The sequence below is a fragment of the Puma concolor genome, chromosome B3 (assembly GCF_028749965.1).
Source record: "Puma concolor isolate L17-30 chromosome B3, mPumCon1.1.hap2, whole genome shotgun sequence".
NCBI lineage: Eukaryota > Metazoa > Chordata > Mammalia > Carnivora > Felidae > Puma > Puma concolor.
Genome location: NC_141672.1, coordinates 42,139,455 through 42,161,596, shown reverse-complemented (window position 1 = coordinate 42,161,596; position 22,142 = coordinate 42,139,455). Strand labels below are relative to the sequence as shown.

At 38.8% G+C, this 22,142-nt stretch overlaps 2 protein-coding genes across 5 annotated transcripts in view; one reads left to right on the top strand and one right to left on the bottom strand.

Moving 5' to 3' along the window:
* Positions 1-17,171, top strand: part of JKAMP (JNK1/MAPK8 associated membrane protein) — a 29,952-nt gene extending 12,781 nt beyond the window's left edge. For both annotated transcript variants that reach the window (XM_025918926.2, XM_025918925.2), the window contains exons 5-7: positions 2,132-2,313; positions 6,949-7,025; positions 16,333-17,171. In XM_025918926.2, the coding sequence (XP_025774711.1) occupies positions 2,132-2,313; positions 6,949-7,025; positions 16,333-16,551 (478 nt within the window). In that variant the 3' untranslated portion in view covers positions 16,552-17,171. The remainder of the gene's footprint in view (positions 1-2,131; positions 2,314-6,948; positions 7,026-16,332) is intronic.
* Positions 17,172-17,565: 394 nt separating this feature from the next.
* The window catches only part of CCDC175 (coiled-coil domain containing 175), a 77,929-nt gene continuing 73,352 nt past the window's right edge, over positions 17,566-22,142 (bottom strand). For 2 of the 3 annotated variants that reach the window (XM_025919895.2, XM_086709634.1), the window contains 2 exons: positions 21,883-22,045; positions 17,566-17,698 (listed from right to left, as the gene is read on the bottom strand). In XM_025919895.2, coding sequence (XP_025775680.1) covers positions 17,613-17,698; positions 21,883-22,045 — 249 coding nt within the window. In that variant the 3' untranslated portion in view covers positions 17,566-17,612. Of the gene's footprint in view, positions 17,699-21,871; positions 22,046-22,142 lie in introns of all 3 variants that reach the window. The other variant, XM_086709633.1, reaches the window with a different exon arrangement.

Below are 22,142 nucleotides of genomic sequence, written 5' to 3'. Positions count from 1 at the left end.
ATATAACCATCTTATTTAAAACAAAATCAGACTCATTTACTGCTGGTCACATATATAGTGTTTTTTATATCTGTAAAGCACATAGTAGGAGAGTCAAATAGAAATGGCAAATAGGTGCTCTCGGCCCTCATTCTGCAGCCTTAATAGCCACATCCTCACACAACTTCACTGATTATGACATTTTCCATCTGTTCACCATCTTTGAATTAAGTAGATTCTTTTTCTCAGTAGCTTTACCAATAGTCACTGTGCAGTGGCCTGTCTGTGTTCTTGTATCAATCATACAAAACAGTGGTTTTTGAAATTACAAGAAGATTTTATAATATTAACATTGGGTTTATACATATTTTTTACTTCACATAGGCATTTAAATGTAGCTATATGACCAGACTGGGGCTGAACATTTCAAAAAGCAGCAGGACTACCCGGGGCTCCTGGCTGGCTCAGTCAGAAGAGCATGCGACTCTTGATCTCAGGGTTGTGAGTTCAAGCCCCACGTTGGGTGTGGAGATTACTGAAAAATTAAAAAAAAAGCTGCAGGACTACCAAAAGTTATAGTAATTTTTTTCTTTTGTGAGTCAACAAAACGGTACAAAATTATCAGAAACCTTTTGGAACACTGTTACATTGACTAATGGAGGCTGTTTTCTCCATTGGTGGTATATATAAGCTAGTTCCATACAAACTGAAAAATGCCCAGATACTTTACTGATAGTTACAGTTTTGAGAGGAACTTGATTAGATGAGACATGGAAAAGCATGCAACTTTCTATTATTAGAAACTTACTGTAAAAAATGTTTACATTGCTAAAACCTTATTTATGAGTTACTGAAAATGAGCAATAAATACTGTTGTAACAGAAATTAGCTTGTCAGATTTATCCTATCCCCATATGTAGGAGGCATGGCTGAAGGTGGGGTGGGGGCAGGTGGAAGGTAGGGAGTGGGATACGGGGTGGGATACAGGTGTCTGCTTCCAGAGACTGGTTTCCTGGTTCATTAGGAGAGTGACTCATGGTAGTTTTCTTCTGATTAAAATAATCGTCTTTTTGGCACTTTTAAGGAACTACAAGTTGCAGGAATAGACAGATTTTATTTTGTTTTGATGTGTTGGTAGGGTGTAGCCTAACAAGACAAAATTCCTCATCTAAGGAGGTCATATAATAATGTGTTGCAATTAGGGCGGCTGGGCTGAACCTAAAAGCTGTCATGGGAGCACAGGGATGCAGTATGATTATGCTGTGTGGAGAGGAGGCTTGTGGTCTGTGTTCTGAAGGCTCCTGTGCTTCCTGTGACTCGCCCCTGCGTAGGGAGGGGTTTGGGTATTCAGATAGTAAAAAATGATCTGAAAGGCTTCACGAACAGGAGGTTAGAACTATGTGCATAGAAATCCCATTATTCAAAATAAAGAGCTACAAACTATGGCCTGGTGATATAGAGAGATATTTTTACATTTTTCTTGATATAAAACTACATTGTAATACATTTGAAAAACAGAAAAAGCATACAAAAGTAAAATAATATGTAGTTCCGTTTCTTCAGATGACCGCTGTTAAAAAAGTTGTCTTTCCAGTTTCATTCTGAATAGGTGTATATGTTTTTTAAAGGATATTAAGGTGAAACTATACACATGGTTTTTGTAACCTTTTCTTGTCACTTCATGTTTTAGGCACAGTTGCTTTTGTCCTTAGTATTTCTTCCATAACCTGATTTTTAATGGCCACGTGCTATTCCAACATGAATGTACTTTAAAATTTAATTTCCTAATGTTGAGTATGTATTTTCTTCCTGAATTTTCCTTATTACGTGATTCAATAAAAATCCTTGTTTGTAAAGTTTGTGAACAGTCCCTGATTGTTTTCCTTGGATGAGTTTCTGCAAGTAAAAGTGCTGAATCACAGAGTGTAAACATTTCTGGAATTTTTGATCCATGTTTCTAAACTGCCCATTGGAAAGGAAGCAGCATACACTTTCCAGCAGTGTGTGAGTCTTTTTGGCCAACCCTCCCCTAGTCTGAATATTCAATAGGTTGACTTAATGCACTTTTTAAACCTTTTTTAGCATCTTCGATTTTAAATTGATCAGTAATAGATACATTTTTGGTGTCACGATTCCGTGTTTTATTTCACAGATACACCATCGTATTCATCTATTATGCATTCTGCCTGGTATTGATGATGCTGCTCCGACCCCTTCTGGTAAAGAAGATCGCCTGTGGCTTAGGAAAGTCTGATCGATTTAAAAGTATTTATGCTGCACTTTACTTCTTCCCGATTTTAACTGTGCTTCAGGCAGTTGGCGGAGGCCTTTTATGTAAGTTTGATGGGTCAAGTCAGTGAAATATGTTAATTTTTATATGTGATAAACAGTGTTTTCTCTAAGCATAATTTTGTATCTTCTTCTTTAAAATAGCTTTTATGGGGCGCCTGGGTGGCGCAGTCGGTTAGGCGTCCGACTTCAGCCAGGTCACGATCTCGCGGTCCGTGAGTTCGAGCCCCGCGTCGGGCTCTGGGCTGATGGCTCAGAGCCTGGAGCCTGTTTCCGATTCTGTGTCTCCCTCTCTCTCTGCCCCTCCCCCATTCATGCTCTGTCTCTCTCTGTCCCAAAAATAAATAAACGTTGAAAAAAAAAAATTTTTAAATAGCTTTTATAATCCCTGAAAATAATGTATTTTTGCTAAAACATATAATAAGTCTTATAAAAAAGTAAAAATGGGTTTCTTAGAATAGATATTATCAAGCTAATCAAAGCTGATTTCTATTTAGAGAATACTTTGTATCTGAGGCTTATAACCTCAGTAGGAATACTTTAAAAACCTGAGTATAAATTAAAAAGAACTGGTTTTTGTATATAATACATGGAAATTACTGTTGATTTTATATACACACACACACACACACACACACACACACACACTAGTATGTACTACTTATTAAGTTACGTCTTTGGTTTCTGAGTTCCTTTATGAAATCCTTTTGGGTACGGTAAAAGAATCCTCAGTATACTCTTTAGTGTAGCTATTCATTTATTCAGCAACTATTTAGACTGAACTGTGACTCAAAAGAAGAATAAGAAGTTGGTGCTAAAGAACTGACGTACTACTAGGAAAGCTAGAAGTAGCTGAGAGAACACAGTATAGCACTTAACCTGAATATGTGACATTGAATGTTGCAGGGATGTTAGATACCACCTTCTCTGTGGAGCCCACCAGGGTACAGAGGGCAAGGCTTCTGGCCTAAAAGATCTAGGCAAGACTGGGCATCACTATGTAGCTTGGTGATGAATTTGGCTCAAGATGAGGAAGGCACTGTGAAGGTGTGGCCAAGGGAAGAGGAAATTGGAGATTAGTCAGGGGTCTATTATCCCTCATATTCTAGTTACAGATCTATTGTTTCCATTGGGCCTGCATAGTATTTGAAAATGTATATTTCCTTCTAGCTCTTACCATTCCTTGTTTTAGTTTTGGCCCACTTCAGTTGTTTACTTGCCTGGCTGGCCTCTATAGGGGTTTGAGGTCACTATTCTTGCTCTAGAGAATAGGGTCCTACTCTTTAAGGATTTTAGGCAGAAGAGTGACATGCCTAGGTTTGCATTTTGGAAAGAGAACTTGGTAACAGTGTGGAGGATGGATTGGTAGGGGAAGAGAACCTGGGGGATCAGTGAAGAGGTTATTGCAGGTAGCCAAGTCTGTCTGACCTAACACAGAGAAACACTGGGAATGGAGAGCTGCTTTAAAGATAGATTTAACTAGATTACGTAACTGATTAAACATAGGGGTGACAGAGTGCGAGGAGAATATGATAGATAGCTTTTTTTTTTTTTTTTTTTTTGAGTGCACAAGTTGGGGAGGGGGCAGAGGGAGAGAGAGAGATAGAGAGAATCTTAAGCAGGCTCATGTTCAGCAGAGCCCAACGCAGGGCTTGATCCCACGACCCTGGGATCATGACCTGAGCTGAAATCAAGAGTCAGACACTCAACTGACCGAGCCACCCAGGTGCCCCCATAGAGTAGCTTTCTGACTTAGTAACTGGTGAATAGAGCAACAGTGAATATTAGAAAAAGCAAATTAGATATGTTGATGAGAAGTGAATTCAGTTGTAGGTATTCATGGAATATTCACAAGAGTACAGGTAATTATACTAGTCTGGTACTTGGGAGAGCTGTCTAGGAGAGAAAGATTTAAGAATTGTCAGCCTTCAAATCCCTGTGTCCTAACCTATGTATGGTGCTATTGTGTAGGACCTCTTGGTTATACGAGGACAAAAGGGGAAAAAGCTGTGGAAAGTCGGCCAGGGTTTGGGAAGTTAGCCCAAGGAGACTGCCAGGCACCATTGCTTCATATACTGTACCTGCCTACATTGAAAAATGCCTTTTCTGGGGCACCTGGGTGGCTCAGTTGGTCGAGCATTGGATTTCAGCTCAGCTCATGATCTCACGGTTCATGGGTTTGAGCCCCATGTGGGGCTCTGTGCTGACAGCCTGGAGCCTCCTTCAGATTCTGTGTCTCTCTCTATCTCTGCCCTTCTGCCACTCGCAGTCTGTCTCTTTCTCTCTCAAAGATAAACATTTTTTTTTTTTTAAAGAAAAATGCTTTTTCTCACAGTGAGTGTCTGATCATTTTGTTAACAAGCCCCTGCTCAAAACACATTCATTGTGAGGATAGAGGAGTCAGTGTTCACTTGCACTAAATATAAATTCATGAAGGCTCCTGAGATTAGTCACAGAGGACATTATACGAAGTCTTAATTTTATGATAATGAAAAAAATAGATAATTTTTTGTGGGGGTATCTCAGTCGTCTCAGACGGCTGTTACAATACTATAGGTGGCTTGCAAACGACAGAAACTTCCTCCTCGTTCTGGAGAATGGGAAGTCCAAGAGCAAGGCACCAGCAGATTTGGTGTCTGGGTAAGAGCCCACTGTGTCCTCCGTGGCAGGAGGGGAGGGAGCTCTCTGGGGTCTCTGTTTTGAGGGCACTAATTCCATTCACGAGAGCTCTGCCCTCATGTCCCCATCACCTCCCAAAGGCCCCACCTCTACCCTCACGTTGCGAGTTAGGATTTCAACAGGAGAATTTGGGGGGGACACAAACTTTCTGTTCATAACAAGGAGAAACAGAAGTCTGAGCAAAGTAGAGCAGCAAGCATCCTCTGGTAGGTAGCTTAAGAGATACTTGGGTCTAGGGAGAGAGGCACTGGAATTATTAGAGGCCTGTGACAAACTTTTACCTACTTAGAAATATTATTCAAGCCCGTTTTTAAGCGTGATCTGTATCTGAACTACCAGGGGAACTAAAATGTAGATTCTCGGCCCCCCCATCCCCCGGCCTAGTTGCTCAAAATCTTAAATTATTTTATATCCTAGAGTAAGAACCATGCCTGAGCCCAAGATCACCCTCCACTCCCCACAAATTTAGGCCTTGTTAGATGTTAGACCTTAGATGGCTTTTTACTACTCTGTCTTAAATTTGTATCACTATCAACATTGTTTAGCTATTTATAAATATTTATAAATGAATTGTTTGTTGAGGATGCTTATCACTATGAACTAAAATATTCTAAATGTCAAAAAGGTACTTATTAGTAAGTTGGAATCAGGCCTGTATAGATAATTCTGAGTTTCTGCCTTCTGCATTCTGAATTAACATTTGAAATTCTTCTAGACGGATTCCATTGCAATGAAAAATGATAAGTGGTTTCATAAATTGAAGTTGTTTTAAAATAATTATATGAAAAATAATTCAAGATTTCTTTTTCTCAATTTGCTCATTTTAGTGTGCTGTAAATTGAAAACATTTTAAGAGAAAAATAGTATTTTGTAAGAAAAAAAATTTGCTTCAAGTAGAAATAGCTAGAATTTTGACAAAGAATATTGGAGGGGCACCTGGGTGGCTCAGTTGGTTAAGTGTCTGACTTTAGCTCAGGTCATGATCTTACAATTTGTGAGTTCAAGCCCCGTGTAGGGTCGGGCTCTGTACTGACAGCTTGGAGCCTGGAGCTAGCTTCTGATTCTGTGTCTACCTCTCTCTCTCTCTGTCTGCCCCTCCGCTGCTCATGCTCTGTCTCTCTCTCTCTCTCAAAAATAAACATTAAAAAAAAAGAAAAAGATCCATTTATCCTTTAAGGTTTGTTGATACACGAACTTTTCTAAAGAGTAATTAAAACTGAATAACTGTTACATTTAGCATTTCTCAACCAAAGTCCTCTACCTGGATCATGAAACAAAATTATTTGAGTATTTTCTCAATCCTCCCAAGTCAAGTTTCGTACATACTAGTATCATTCTAGATGCATAGATGGAAGTTAATTCTTTACATTCAGTGGATGCCTTAAGGCAGGGGTCTTCAAAGCTAGGCCAAGGATTGTTTTACATTTTTTTAATGTTTTATTTATTTTGAGGGGTGGGGAGAAGGGCAGAGAAAGGGAGAGAGAGAATTCCCAAGCAGGCTCTGTGCTGTCAGTGCAGACATGGGGCTCTATCTCACCATTCACTTTGTGAGATCATGACCTGAGCTGAAATCAAGAGTTGGATGCCTAACTGACTGAGCCACCCAGATGCCCCAAGTTTTGCATTTTTAAATGGTACGGGGAAAAAAAGTAGTTAATTCTTAACATGTTAAAATTATATGAAGTTTGGGTTTTGTTGTTTATAAAGTTTTATTGGAACATAGCCACACCCGTTCATTTATGTATTGTCTGGCTGCTTCCCACTGTAACAGGGACTTGGGTGATTGAGACAGATACTGTATGGCCCACAAAGCCAAACATATTTACTCTCTGGCTGTTTTCAGAAAGTTTGCTGACCGCTTTTAGGGCATTAGGGCTTAAGTCTCTCATGGGACTGGTTGAGAAAGTTTTCAACTATGGGGAGAATTATACTGTTTCAATTTTTTTGATGTTTTATTCAAAATATTCAATTTTCAATATAATACCCATGTTTGTTTTTCAGATTATGCCTTTCCATACATTATATTAGTATTATCTTTGGTTACTCTGGCTGTGTACATGTCGGCTTCTGAAATAGAGGTAGGAAACCTTTTTTCGTTTGTTAACAGGTTGTTTTTTTTTTTTTTTTAATAGATTTGACAACTGAATAGGAAAATAGTACATAAATAGTACTCCTGATTGTTGTAATCCTGTAATCCTTGGTGAATGGCACTCAGTAGCTATTAGATGGTTAGTTCAGTTTATAAAAGGTTGTATGTTACACTGTATATGCTTGGGAAGTCAGTGAAGTAGTAGGCTCGACTATTCAGCATCTTGGAGAAAAAAACTATCGTTTCACAAAATTGACCCACATAGAAAATGTTTAATTACTGAAATGTTGAAAGTTGTTAGCACTATTTTGAAGGAAACATAAAATACTTTATTGTAAGTAGAATTAATTTTACATTTTATTTTATAATGATGATGACTAAGTCATCAATAATTATATACATTCCATACCCTTCTATATTTTGTTCCCAATTTTATCTTCTTGATTATGGATGTTTACTTTCGCACTCTAATATCCAAGATTTTGGTGATTTGAAAGAACATTAATAGTCACATTAGTTTTGATACTGTTCCTGTTTTGAGATCTCCATTTTGTGCCTCTTTTTAAGTGTTTCAGTGGAAGGCCACTGTTTGAAAGAACTCTTTGAGTTATTCCTTTAACTTGAAAGGAATAAAGGTGTAAAGTGTCTTAGTTCTCGTCCATCCTGCTTGCTACTCTAGTGCCTGGGCACTGTCTTCAACCGTGTACTGCAGTCAATAAGATGTGTGCTTTCTCTTAATTCTTTCTTTAAAAAAGTTCTAGAGTTCAGAGACTATTTTGGAGTCCTTGTTGTTGCTCTTTTTTCTGTTATGTTACGGAAAGAATGAGAGGGAATGGCTTTCAGGTAGAATAATAGAGGAAATACACAGAATATTTTTATGGTGATTCAAATGTTTTCATTTGTATACTGTCCCCATTTCTCCTTTGTAATCTTTAATCAACATTACAAGGTGTTTAAAGAAGATAAACAAATTCATTTTGTCACTTTTATCAACTCTAGGGAAAGATTTGAAGGAGGAAATGATTGGATATTTCAATAAAATAAAGCTTTTAAATTTTTGTTTATTATCTACAACTACTGTGGATAGTTAAACCAGCTTGAAACTTATTTCTCTGCCCCAGGAATCTCTCATGTATAAAATGTTTGTGTACTTCAATTAGACTCTATAATGAATCAGAAACAGGGACGTGAATCAGGAAAAGAAAATCTAATTCTAGATGAGTTGATGAGTTGTTTAATAAGAGAAAGTTGGTAACTAACCTACTGCAAATTACATTTCAGTATGTTTAATAGCACCTTCAGATACTACTTTTATAATAACTTGGTCCCTCCAATTTCTACATATTACAGAACTGTTTTAAAGATGAAAGGAAATCCCAGTGTTCATAGGTCATTTCTGTTCCCTTCTAATTATGCAGGCAGCAGACTCGAGGAATACTAGAGACTGAGGAAGTTGGGTGTATGTACCTCCTACTTCCCACCTGTAACCCTCAGCTACAGTGGATCAGGGCAGGAAGCAGGCACATAGTATGGGATTCCCTTCTAGTTCCTATCTCTCAGAAGAAACTGGAGTGTTTCCAGGGTTGAATGCTGGTGTGGACTAGAACTTAAGAGACATGGGCTCCTGTCTTGGTGCTGTCCCAGGAGTGCTTATATGGCTATAGGAAGCCTCAGTTTCCAGTTTCCTCATCTGTAAACTCGTAGCTAGAATGAGTGATTTCTTAGGTCCTTTTTAGGTCAAACATTGTATAATTCTGAGGTTAAGATTTTGTGTGGAAACAATATATTTTATTTTTATTGAAGTATTAACATACAGTGTTCTGTTAGTTTCAGGTGTACAATATAATTACTCAACAAGTCTATACATTACTCAGTGCTCATCAAGATAAGTGTATTCTTAATCCCCTTTATTTCCCCCACCTCCCCTCTGGTAACCACCAGTTCTCTGTATTTGAGTCTTTTTTTTTTCCTTCCAGTCCCTTTTTATCCTTTGTTTCTTAACATATGAGTGAAATTGTATGGTATTTGTCTTTCTCTCAGTGGTTACTTCACTTAGCATTATACCCTAGGTCCATCCATGTTGTTGCAAATGGGAAGATCTCATTCTTTTTTATGGTTAAGTAATGTTCCATTGTTCATCTATATGACATCTTTATCCATTCATTTATCCATGGACATTTGGGTTGTTTCCATATCTTGGCTTTGTAATTAATGCTGCAATAAACGTGGAGGTGCATATGGGGCATCTGGGTGGTTCAGTCAGTTGAGCATCCGACTTCGGCTCAGGTCATGATCTCACAGTCCGTGAGTTCAAGCCCCCGTGTCAGGCTCTGTGCTGACAGCTCGGAGCCTGGAGCCTGGAGCCTGCTTCAGATTCTGTGTCTCCGTCGCTCTGTGCCCCTCCCCCACTCGTGCTCTCTCTGTCAAAAATAAACATTAAGAAAAAAATTTTAAAAAAACAAAACGTGGAGGTGCATATGTATCTTTTCAGATTAGTGTTTTTGTTTTCTGGGTAAATACCCAGTAGTGGAATTTGGTTATTCTGTTTTTAATTTTTTTGAAGAACCTCCATATTTTCCACAGTGGCTGTACCAGTTGGCACTCCTACCAGTGGTACACAAGGGTCCTTTTTCTCCACCTCCTTGCCAATATTTGTCATTTCTTTTTTTTTTTTTTTTATAAATTTTTTTTTTTTTTCCAACGTTTATTTATTTTTGGGACAGAGAGAGACAGAGCATGAACGGGCGAGGGGCAGAGAGAGAGGGAGACACAGAATCGGAAACAGGCTCCAGGCTCTGAGCCATCAGCCCAGAGCCCGACGCGGGGCTCGAACTCACGGACCGCGAGATCGTGACCTGGCTGAAGTCGGACGCTTAACCGACTGCGCCACCCAGGCGCCCCAATATTTGTCATTTCTTATGTCTTGGATGTTAGCCACTGTGGCAGGCATAAGGTGATTTCTCCTGGTGGTTTTAATTTGCATTTCCCAGATGATCGGTGATGTTGATCATCTTTGCATGTGTCTGTTGTCCATCTGTAAATTTTTTTCGAAAACCCTTCATGTCCTCTGCCCATTTTTTAATCGGATTGTTTCTTACAGATATATCACTTGCAAATCTCTTCTCCCCTTCATTAGGTTTCCTTTTGGTTTTGTTGATGATTTCCTTCACTGTGTAAAAGCTTTTTATTCTGGTGTAGTCCTAATACTTTGTTTTTACTTTGTTTCTCTTGCCTGAGGAGACATATATAGGAAAATGTTTCTTTAGCCAATGTCAGATTACTGCCTATTTTGTTCTAGGAACTTTATGGTTTCAAGTCTCACATTTAGGTCTTTAATCCATTTTGAGTGTATTTTTGTGTATGGGGTAAGACAGTGGCCCCGTTTCATTTTTTTGAATGTAGATGTACAGTTTTCACAGCACTGTTGAAGAGACTGTCTTTTCCCCATTGTGTACTTTTGCCTTCATGGTCCTAAATTACTTTACCACATGTGCAGGGGTTTATTTCAGGGGATTCTGTTCCACTGATCTGTGTGTCTCCTTCTGTGTCAGTACAATACTGTTTTGAATACTGTGGCTTTGTAGTATATCTTGAACTCTGGGCTTGTCATACCTCCAGCTTTGTTTTCCTGTCTCAAGATTGCTTTGGCTATTTAAGGGTTTTTTTTGGTTCCATATAAATTTTACAGTTATTCTAGTTCTATAAAAAATGTTGCTATTTTGATAGGGATTGTATTAAATCTGTAGATTTCTTTGGGTATTGTAAACATTTTAACAATATTGGGTCTTCTAATCCATGAGCATGGAATTTCTTTTCCATTTGTTTGTGTCACCCTCAGTTTCTTTCATCAGTGTTTTATAATTTTCAGACTATAGGTCTTTCACTTCCTTGGTTTGTTTTTTTAATTTCTCATTCTCCTACTTCATTATTAGTGTATAGAAATGCAACAGATTTCTGTTTATTAGTTTTGTATCCTGCGACTTCACTGAACGCATTTATCAGTTCTAGGAGGTTTTCAGTGGGTCTTTATGGTTTTCTACATAATACAGTAAAACCTTGGTTTGTGAGCATAATTCCTTCCAGAAACATGCTTGTAATCCAAACTACTTGTATATCAAAGCGAATTTCCAGAACCATTGGCTCAGTTGTGATCATGTGACATTCACTGTCACTTACTACTCGTATTGCAAGACATCGATTGTTTATCAAGTCCAAATTTATTGCAACTGTTTGCTCATCTTGTGGAACACTCGCAGAACAAGTTACAATCCAAGGTTATACTGTATGTCATCTGCAAATCATGTAAGTTTTACTTCTTATCAATTTGGATGCCTTTTATTTTTTCTTATGTGATTGCTGTAGCTTGGACTTCTGGTAGTATGTTGAATAAAAGTGGTGAGAGTGAACATCCTTATCTTGTTCTGGATCTTAGAGGAAAAAGCTTTGTTTTTTACCATTTAGTAAGATTTAAGCTGTGGGGTTTTCATATTTGGCCTTCACTATGTTGAGGTATGTTCTCTCTAGACCTATTTTGTGGAGAGGTTTTATCACAAATGGATGTTGTGCTTTGACAGATAATGCTGTTTTGCATCTGTTGAGCTGATCCTATGGTTTTGATGTCTTCTCTCATTAATGTGATATCGCATGTTGATTGATTTGCAAATATTGAACTTGGAATAAAACCCACTTGGTTGTAGAGAATAATATTTTTAGTATATTTTCCCATTTGGTTTACCAGTATTTTGTTGAGGATTTTTGCGTCTGTGTTCATCAGAGATAATTGTTGAGTAATTATAATATGTAGATGTATAACATATCTGTAGTTTTCTCTTTTTGTGGTATCTTTCTCTGGTTGTGGTATCAGAGTGCTGGCCTCACAGAATAAATTGAGAAGCTTCCCTTCCTATTTTTTGGAATAGTTTGAGAAGAACGGGTATTAACTCTTCTTTAGTTTGTTTGTTTTATTTATTTATTTATTTATTTATTTATTTATTTATTTATTTATTTATTTTGAGAGAGAGAGAGCGCGCGCAAGTGTGGGGGCAGGGAGAGAAAGGGGGACAGAGAATCCCCAGCAGGTTCTATGTTTAGCACGGAGCCTGATGTGGGGCTCGATCTCAGCCCTGAGATATGACCTGACCTGAAGTTGAATCAGACACTTAATCAACTGAGCCACCCAGGCAACCCCTTAACTTTTCTTTTAATGTTTGGTAGAATTCACCTGTAATGCCATGTGGTCCTGGACTTTAGTTTGTTGAGAGTGTTTCAATTACTGATTCCATTTCATTGATAGTAGTTTCCTGATTCAGTTACCTGGTATGTTTCTAGGAATGTATCCATTTCTTCAAGGGTGTCCAATTTATTGGTGTATAATTTTTCATAATCTTTTTTAATCCTTTGTATTTCTGTGGCATCAGTTATTTCTCCACCTTTTCTAGTTTTATTTCAGACCTCTCTTTTCTTGATGAATCTGGCTTACCGATTTTGTTGATCTTCAAAGAACCAGCTCATGGTTTCACTGATCTGTTGTTTTTTTTAACTCTCTTTTATTTACTTCTGCTCTAGTCTTTATTATTTTCTTCCTTCTACTGGCTATGGGCTTTTTGTAGCTTGTTTAGGAGTAAGGTTATTTGAAACTTTTCCTGCTTCTTGAGGTAGCCCTCTGTTGCTATAATGTTCACTCTTAGAACAACTTTTGCCGTGTCCCAAAGATTTGAACCATTGTGGTTTTTTTTTTTTTTTTTACTTATTTACATTATTAAATACAATTTATTGTCAAATTGTTTTCCATAAAACACCCAATGCCCATCCCAACAGGTGCCCTCCTCAATGCCCATCACCCACTTTCCCCTCTCCCTCCTTCCCCCATCAACCCTCAGTTTGTTCTCAGTATTTAAGATTCTCTTATGGTTTGCCTCCCTCCCTCTCTGTAACTTTTTTTCCCCCCTTCCCCTCCTCCGTGGTCGTCTGTTAAATTTCTCAGGATCCACATATGAATGAAACATATTGAACCATTGTGGTTTTCATTTGTCTCATGTATTTTTTTAATTTCCTCTTTGATGTCTTGGTTGACCCATTCATTGTTAGTAGCATGTTATTTAGCCTCCATGTGTTTGTGTTTCTACATTTTTTTTCTTGTGATTGATTTCTAGTTTCATACCTTTGTGGTTAGAAGAGATGCATGATAGGATTTTAATCTTTTTAAGTTTATTGAGACTTGTTTTATAGTCTGACATGTGATCCATTCTGGAGAAGGTCCCGTGTGCACTTGAAAAGAATTTGGAATCCATTGTTTTTGGAAGGAATATTCTGAATATATCTGTAGGTCCATCTGGTTTTATGTGTCATGAAAAGCCACTGGTCTTACTGATTTCTGTCTGAATGACGATGTATCCATTGATGTAAGTATAGTGTTGAAATTAACTATTAGTGGATTACTGTCACCTTTCTTTGTGTCTGTTAATAGTTGCTTTATGTGTTTAGGTGCTTCCATGTTGGCTGCATAGATATTTATGATTGTTATATCCTCTTGTTGGATTGTTCTATTATTATGTAGTGTCCTTTTTTGTCTCTTGGTACAGACTTTGTTTTAAAGTCTGTTTTGTCCGATATAAGTATTGCTATTCCAGCTTTCTTTTCCCTATTTGCATACTTTTTTTTCCATCCCTTCACTTTCAGTCTGCATCTATCTTTTAAGTCTGAAGTAAGTCTGTTAAAGGCAGCACTTAGGTTTTTGTTTTTTATCCACTCAGGACCCTGTGTCTTTTGACTGTAGTATTTAGTCCCATTTATACTCAAAGTGATTATTGCCATTTTCTTACTTTCACTGCTTTCTAGTTTTCTGCTCCTTTTCTTTCTCTGCCCTTGTGGTTTGATGGCTTTACTGTTATGCTTAGAGTCCTTTCTATTTATCTATTATAGGTTTTTGATTTGTGGTTACTGTTATGTCCATATATAACTCCTTATGTGTATATCAGTCTATATTAAGTTGTGAGTGACTTTAGTCTGAGCCCATTCTAAAAGCACTAAATTTTTACTCCCCTCCCCCTCCCTTTTATGTATATAATCATACTTTACATCCTTTTATGAATCCCTTGCCTGATTTTTTTTTTCCCTTGACTGATTCTTATAGATAAAATTGATTTTACTGCTTTTGTGCTTTAATTTCCATACTGGTTTTATATGTGATTAATCTCTTATTATATTTTTGCATTTATCTGTGACATTTTTTTCCTTTCCTAATTTTCTTCTGATTATGGCCTTTTCTTTCCACTCAAAGAATTCCCCTGAATATTTCTTGTAAGGCTGGTTTAGCAGTGATGCACTCCTTTATCTCTCCTCCTATTCTGAATGGTAACTTTGCTAAGTATTCTTGTTTTTGTTTTTTTTTTTTTCCTTTCAGCCCTTTGAATATATTATGCCCTTCCCTTCAGTCCTTCAGAGTTTTTGCTGAAAAATCAGCTCATAGGCTGATGGGGTTGTTTTTTAAATATGTACCTGTGTTCCTTTCTCTTCTTGTAAAAATCTCTGTCACTACTTTTGCCATTTTAATTACTATGTGTCTTGGTGTGGACCTCCTTAGGTTGTCTGTTTCCCCAGATTAGGGAAGTTTTCAGCTAATATTTCAAATTTTCTGCCCCTTTTCTCTCTCTTCTCCTTCTGGGATCCCTATAATGTGACTATTATGCTTGATGGTATCATTGAGTTCCCTTAACCTATTCTTGTTTTTTAGTGTATCTTTTCCTGGTTGCTGTTCAGCTTGGCTACTTTCCATTATATACATCTTCCAAATCATGAATCCTTCTTCTGCCTCCTCTAAATTATTGATTCCCTCTTGTGTATTGTTCATCCCGGTTGAGTTCTTCATCTCTGACTCTGAGATCTTCTACTCTTCTCAAGTCCACCGAGTATTACTTTGAGTTGTTCATCATGCATATTATCTCTGTTTCATTTGGGACGTATTCCTCTGTCTCATTTGTGTATTTTTTTTCCTCCATGTATTAGATGCTAGTCCACTATATCTCCTGATCTTGAAAGCCGTGGTCTTCTGAAGGAGAGGTCCTGTAGTGCCCTATGGCACCCTGGTCACCAGAACCAGGCACTTCAGGGGTGTCTCCTGTGTGGGTACATATGTCCTACCGTTGTGGCCGAGCTGCGTTTGCCTTCAGTCAGCAGCAGTGGCCCCACTTCATCTGCTTGGGGCACACCAGGCAAGGTTTGGTGGGTGTGCTTTTAAAGTGCCAGTCCGGGGCCGCTGAGAACCTGCAGTGTGGCAGTCCTAGCGGTCAGACCAGATGCCTGACCCCATTCTGTCTTTTGGGGCTGCAGTTGCACCTGTTTCCAGAGCGTTCTCCCTGCCTTGTCTCCTGAGAGGTTTTCATTGGTTGGTGGGGCTGGCAGTCCCACCAGAGGCTTGTTCCCAATCTGTCTGTTGAGGCTACATTAGCATGGATCAGCAGGGTCCTTCCTCTGCACATTTGGTTATAAGGTTCGGCTATGTGGACTGCAGGCACACTCGTGTGTGTGATTATCTTCCCTTCTCCCCAGGGCAGGAGCCACTCTGGGGTTGCTCACAGGGTATGTTGGGACATGGTACTAGCAAGACAGGTGGAGAGTCTTCTGCTGGTTCCTGCAAGTGTCTGGGTAGGAGTGGGGAGAAATGGCATTTGCCAGCTCTTTTGTTCTTGGAGAAGTTTCCTAAAGATCCCTGCACTTCTATTGTACATTCTGAAATTAGTAAATCTCCTTCACAGATACCTCTGGTGCTTTTCAAACTGTTGCTTCCATGCTGTATCTCTGCCAGGTTAGGCCGGCTCTTTAATGGCTGGGACTACTCAGTTTCTCTGTTGTCTTCTGGGGCTCTTGGAGCTAAGCGCCACCAATTATAAAAACTCGCAAAGTGAAGGCCCACTATTTTTCAAAGCCTAACGTTATGGGGACTCGCCCTCCCAGTGCTGGACCCCCGTGCCTAGGGTTCCTGGTGTGAGGTCTGAAACTTTGACTTGTGGTGTCCCTCCTCTTTATGGTTAGTCTCTCCCTTCTTACCCTTGTTGATGTGGCCTCCTCTCTACAGTTAACTGTGGAAAATCCTCTGCCAGTCTTTGGGTCATTTTCAGAGTTAGTTGCACTGTTGTGTCTGTTACCTCAGTGTATCCATGGGATGAGGTAAGCTCAGGATCCTCCTGTTCCGCCATCTTCCCAACAAATAATACATTTTAAATTATAATTAATAAATTATCTAGTTTATTTAGCCTGATAATCTGTATTTGTTTTCTCTCTTTTATAACATTATATAGAATTGCTATGATCTTCTGGTGAGAAAGAAAAGACTTATTGTTCTCTTCAGCCACTGGTTACTTCATGCCTATGGAATAATATCCATTTCCAGAGTGGATAAACTCGAGCAAGATTTACCCCTTTTGGCTTTGGTACCCACCCCAGCTCTTTTTTACTTGTTCACCGCAAAATTTACCGAACCTTCACGGATACTGTCCGAAGGAGCCAATGGACACTGAATGTAAGAGCCAAAAAACCTAAAAAGTGTTCCTTGTGAAAAATATAAAATGTATTAATGCTCTTCTGTTGTACATGGAAATAAGATGGGGTTTGTTTGTTAACAGCCTTTATGGTTAGACTTGGAAAAATATAGTAGATATGCTATAGCACACTGGGACACTACAGGCTTGTTAGGAAGCGCTTGCCTCCTGTAACAATATTGTTATTCTTTAGAGCAAAACCATGTTTCTGGAATAAGCTGAAATCTTTAGCATTGACCTAATTTTGCATGTATTTGTTTTTCAAGTGTAATTATAAGGACAAACATACCTTGGTGGTCTGCTAGCAATCATGGAAATGAAGTACGTTGTTTGTTGTTATCTATTTATTTTTACCAATACAGTATTTTGATTATAAAACTAGAGCATAATTTATATAACAGGTTTTTTGTTTATAGGTGGTTTGGTTGAAAACATCTTCTGGTTGTTTCTGTTAAGAAAAAACAATAAAATGTTTACAAAAAAAATCTCAGATGTTCTGACATTTAATTGTATTTTGCCACACGAATTGTGGAAATAATTCAAACTATTTAGTAAGAGTATTCCTTTCCCAAATGAATAAATACATGTATTCACATAGTCCCTCCTTCTTAGGTCTCCTTTTTAAAGGCTGTATACCAGGGCCATATTTTATTGATCCTGAAACTTTTTCACATGTGACATCTCTGAATTAGGATGTATCTCAGAATTGATGCCTTCTTAGATTTAACAAAATACAGAATATATACAATACATAGTTTTCCTGTGGTTGTTGATAGGTGTGCTGTGAATTTTATGCTCTGAAGCCTTTAAGAGACTCATGTGGAACCAAAATAAGGTTTAGCACTTAACCTGATAACCTTCTAAACACCACAAATGGATAAACATGGTCAGATTATTTACCAATTCTGCTGTTTAGTGGGGATTATGCAGGCTTGTTAATCTCAAACTTAAAACTTTCACTGACCATTGCAAAATCTGAAAGAAAGTGCTCACTTTGTGCCTTTTGAATTCACAGCAGTTGTATCTTTGAAGTTATTATGTTATTTTTTCTCTGCTAATGCGTTTTTCATGGTACATTCAACCACCGGGGGGTGGACTTTTTTGATATGAACGTGTTTCTTCTTTTCTGTAGGAATAAAAATAAGAATTTTATGTATTTCATACAAGTTTGGGTGGTTATTAGTGTCCATTAAAATTCTAAATTTCCCAAAGAATCCTCAATTAGATGACTGTATAATCTGGGACTTGGGGGTGGCGTGCAGCCTGGGGAGTCGTCATCTGCTTACCAGTACCATATCTGTCCCGTTACATTTGGAACCATTTTAACAATTATCTCCTTTGATTTCCTAGTCTAGCAGAAAGATGTGTATGCAAAAGGAAAAATCATGTAAGTCATTATTACATTCCTCAAATGCAAAGAATTTCAGGAATACTTAAAGCAAATTAAAAATGCAGATATATATTTAAGAACAAGATCAGAACAATTCATAGCAACTGTGGTTGTTAATGTTAGTAAATCTGTTGAAACACGGTCATTAAAAATATAAAAAATGGGCACCTAGGTTACTCCATCAGTTACACATCATACTCTTGATTTTGGTTCAGGTCATGATCTCATGGTTTGTGAGTTCAAGCCCCACGTCAGGCTCTGCACTGACAGTGCGGAGTCTGCTTGGGATTCTTAAACATTTAAAAACACAACAACAAAAAATAAAAAACAAATTGCCCTTGTCCTAGCTCAGGTTTGTTCAGTTTTAGGTACTCATAGGCAATCATAACCCTCACTGCTATAGTACGTGGTAATTATTTTGCTAACCAGTGCTGAATAGGTAATTTAAAGGTCAAAATATTTTTACTAATTTGGGTCAGTTGATAAATTTAACAATTACACGTTATATATTTGTCTAAAACTATTGGGTTGCAAGACTTGGCTGACAGCATATACAAATTTGCTCTTTCTTTTAAAATATCCCTCAGTCTAAAAAAAAGTCTTCTGTACTACACATACCAAATGAAGATACTTAGTTAATATAAATATCTGTAACTTTAATACTTTTTAAAAAATAATCTGTACTCGGTTACTATTTGATTTAGGAATACACACTAAGAACTTGTTTACTTTTTACCTTAACAGTCCTTCTTCCAAATAAAAGGTAATCTTAGTTTTCAAGATGAATTCTGGCATTTCAAGTTCTGACAAGCCGTTCCTCCACCTGTGCCAACCGGTACCCCCGGTAGATGTCTACTCAGCCAGGCTACCGCGGTCCTTGGCCCAGGGCACGTCTACTGCCCTTTCAGGAAGACATCCTTCTGTATTCCCAACACCTAAAAAAAGGCTTAGAGGTGTCTCCTTTACCCTCTCATAGCCACTCACTAGAAGGAATCCCTTGTTTTCTAATCAGCTCTTTGCTTGTTTGCTCTCACGATGTACGTACTTTGAGGTTCAAGAACTGGGTCTTACTCAACTCAGTAACTGCAGCATTTGCTCTAGTGCTAGGCTCAGAGGTGCCCCCATCTGTTACTGAAGCCTGCAGGGCTACAGTGACAGATTATGTCCAGAAGAGAACAGGAGAGCACTGTTGAGCTGGAAGAGATCAAGGGCTTCTCTACAAGCCCCATCACTTGAGAGAAGCCATTCAAAAGGGAAAATCCAAAAGCCAGATTACAGGTGGCTCAGAGATGATTAAGTAATCCAAGGGGTCAAAGCTGACTGACTTCCTTAGGAGGGCCATAGATTTCAAGAGATCTGATGAGTGCCTAATTTGGGTCCGATGCTTTGTAACTTCCTGTTAACTATCCATATTTTACAATCAGGGAACCTAGGGAGTAGAGGTGAAATAACACATAGGAAGCAGGGCTGAGATCTGAGCCCAGGTCCGCCTACCTTCAAAGCCCACATCGTGCTGATGCTCTTCTAGGAGCAGAGATAAGTGGAGTTAGGGAAACCAGAAACATTCAATGTCAGCTCCATTTCAGAGACCTCTCCTCCCCCCCACTCCTCCCCCGATTCCTTAACTGGGTCAAAGTCTCATTCCCTGTTAGGTTCTCTCACAGTTCTTATGCTTCACCTGGGAAACCCCTATGACAACGGATTTTACATACATTTGTAGGATAACCGATTCTCCCATGATAGCAGAAGTGAGAAGACCAGAGCCTGAGGAGTTCTCTGACCCACACACTCTGCAACTGGCCCAGAATGTCATAACATTAGCACTGACCACTAACTTCCCTACTTTTGACCCTTTTAACCTTGGAACAACCAGAGAAAGCCAGATACGCTTACTAATGACATACCATGTCCTCCTAAGCTGCTCCCAGCTTCCCCATGCTAACAAGCTCCGATCGGAGCACATCAGACACCTTCCCTGTTTTTTCACATTACACCTTTCCCATTCCCCTGTCTTTGGATCTCTGCAAAAAGCAAAGGATGGTGACTCATTCTCTTGCTATACCAAGTTTTATGCCTCAGCTTATTTCCATTTAGCTGGTCTTCCTTTATTTTCACACTGTAATATTCTCCTTTCCCTATAGTTATCAATGAGACAGTCCACAAGATATGTGAAAAAGAGAGTATGGTATTACTCAGTGGGCTTAGCTTTTCAATCTAATCTACTTACATTTGCTCCAACATGAAAGATCCCATCAGGTTTCGGACAAAGATGGGAGACTCATTCATGTGAAAATAGTGCAATTGATGCTTTGAGGTGATTTCACTTTTAAAATTCTGCTTGATATACAGTTGCTGGGGATGTCCTAACTTCCCAAAGAAAATTTTACAAAGTGACCAGGGCCCATCAGCAACCCAATATGCACTGATACATAGTAAGTATCACCAGGCTGAAGCAGGACCGCAAAAATAGCTTTTTAGCTGATAAAGTTTACCCACAAAAGTCTTCAATGGTCACTAAAACATTATTTCCTCTGGTCAAGCAGTGCCCTGAGAACATTGGTTTTTACCAAATATTGGAATGTCTTTAATCCCATCACTTCCTATCTTATTTCATTTTCTACAACCCACCTTTAAAATTGCTTAGCTAATGACCTTCTTTAAAATGACACCTCTAGGGGCACCTGGGGGGCTCAGTCAGTTAAGCGTCTGGCTTCAGCTCAGGTCATGATCTCACAGTTCATGAGTTCGAGCCCCGCATGGGGCTCTGTGCTGACAGCTCAGAGCCTGGAGCCTGCTTCAGATTCTGTGTCTCCCTTTCTGTCTGCCCCTCCCCTGCTTGTGCGCTCGCTCTTTCTCTCAAAAACAAACATTAAAAAAATTTTTTTAAATAAAATGACACCTCTAATCCGTGCATTTGCTAGATGACATTCTCATTTCACCACTCCATTTCTCCTCTACACTCTATTCTCCTTCCTTCTGCCGGCCCTTTGTACCTCCATCATCCCGTCTTCCCCAGGGATTCCACCCCGGGGATCTCAGGGCTGTCCCTGTGCAAGGACTGACCTCCATTTCCTACAGCAGCCAGAATCTGCACAGAGTTCTGTGGCCCTCACGTCTAACGTGACATTAGAGTAAAAATTGAGAATGAAGCTGATAATCCTCTGGAGAGACTGGACTGCTTGCTCGTGACACAATCATGTTATGTAGAATGTGTTACATCTCAGGAGCCCCAGAAGGCATCACTATCACTGATTTTCAGAGAAGGCAATAGTTGCTGTTTTTAATACTAAACTCAACTCAGGAAGAAAAGGTAAAGTGATGTTTCATATCCTCTGCTTAAGAAGATAAGAAAGTGCGTAAAAGGGTTTTTTAAAAAGACCTTGAAAATAAGAGTTTTAAAAAACCAGAAAGAGGGGCGCCTGGGTGGCGCAGTCGGTTGAGCGTCCGACTTCAGCCAGGTCACGATCTCGCGGTCCGTGAGTTCGAGCCCCGCGTCGGGCTCTGGGCTGATGGCTCAGAGCCTGGAGCCTGTTTCCGATTCTGTGTCTCCTTCTCTCTCTCTGCCCCTCCCCCGTTCATGCTCTGTCTCTCTCTGTCCCAAAAATAAATAAACGTTGAAAAAACAAAAAAAAAAAAAAATTAAAAACAAAAAAAAAAAAAAAAAAAAAAAACAGAAAGAAATATTCAGTTATTTGGAAAATTCACATAGGTGGAAGGGATTTGTCTCACACTGCTGATGGACCACATCCAACCCCACAAATGAGAATCCATGTTTAGGTGAATGTGATATTAACTGAGGATGGACTATTAGAGATAACTACGTTCTTTGGTTAGCTTTTTGTTTTAAATGCTTTTTTTGATGTTACCATCAAAATAACAAGAGGTTCTTTGTTACCCAGAGCTTTTGAGGTGTCACTTACTATGGAGGTCCGTTTTCAATTCCTGTTCCATAAGAAAACGCAGCTCTTCAAGATTCCCTTGTAGCCAAATGCTGATACGCTCAATGTTTTCATCCCTTTCCTGCAGCCTCTCTGTTAGCTTTTTTATTCCTTGCAAAGTCTCACCACCACTGTTTACCAGTTCCTTTAAAAAATAATGTTTTGCGGTGTGTAAATATAAATTGCAACAGAAGAAATAAAAACGTTGAGTGAATCGTGTCCAAGACAAAAATATATATGCA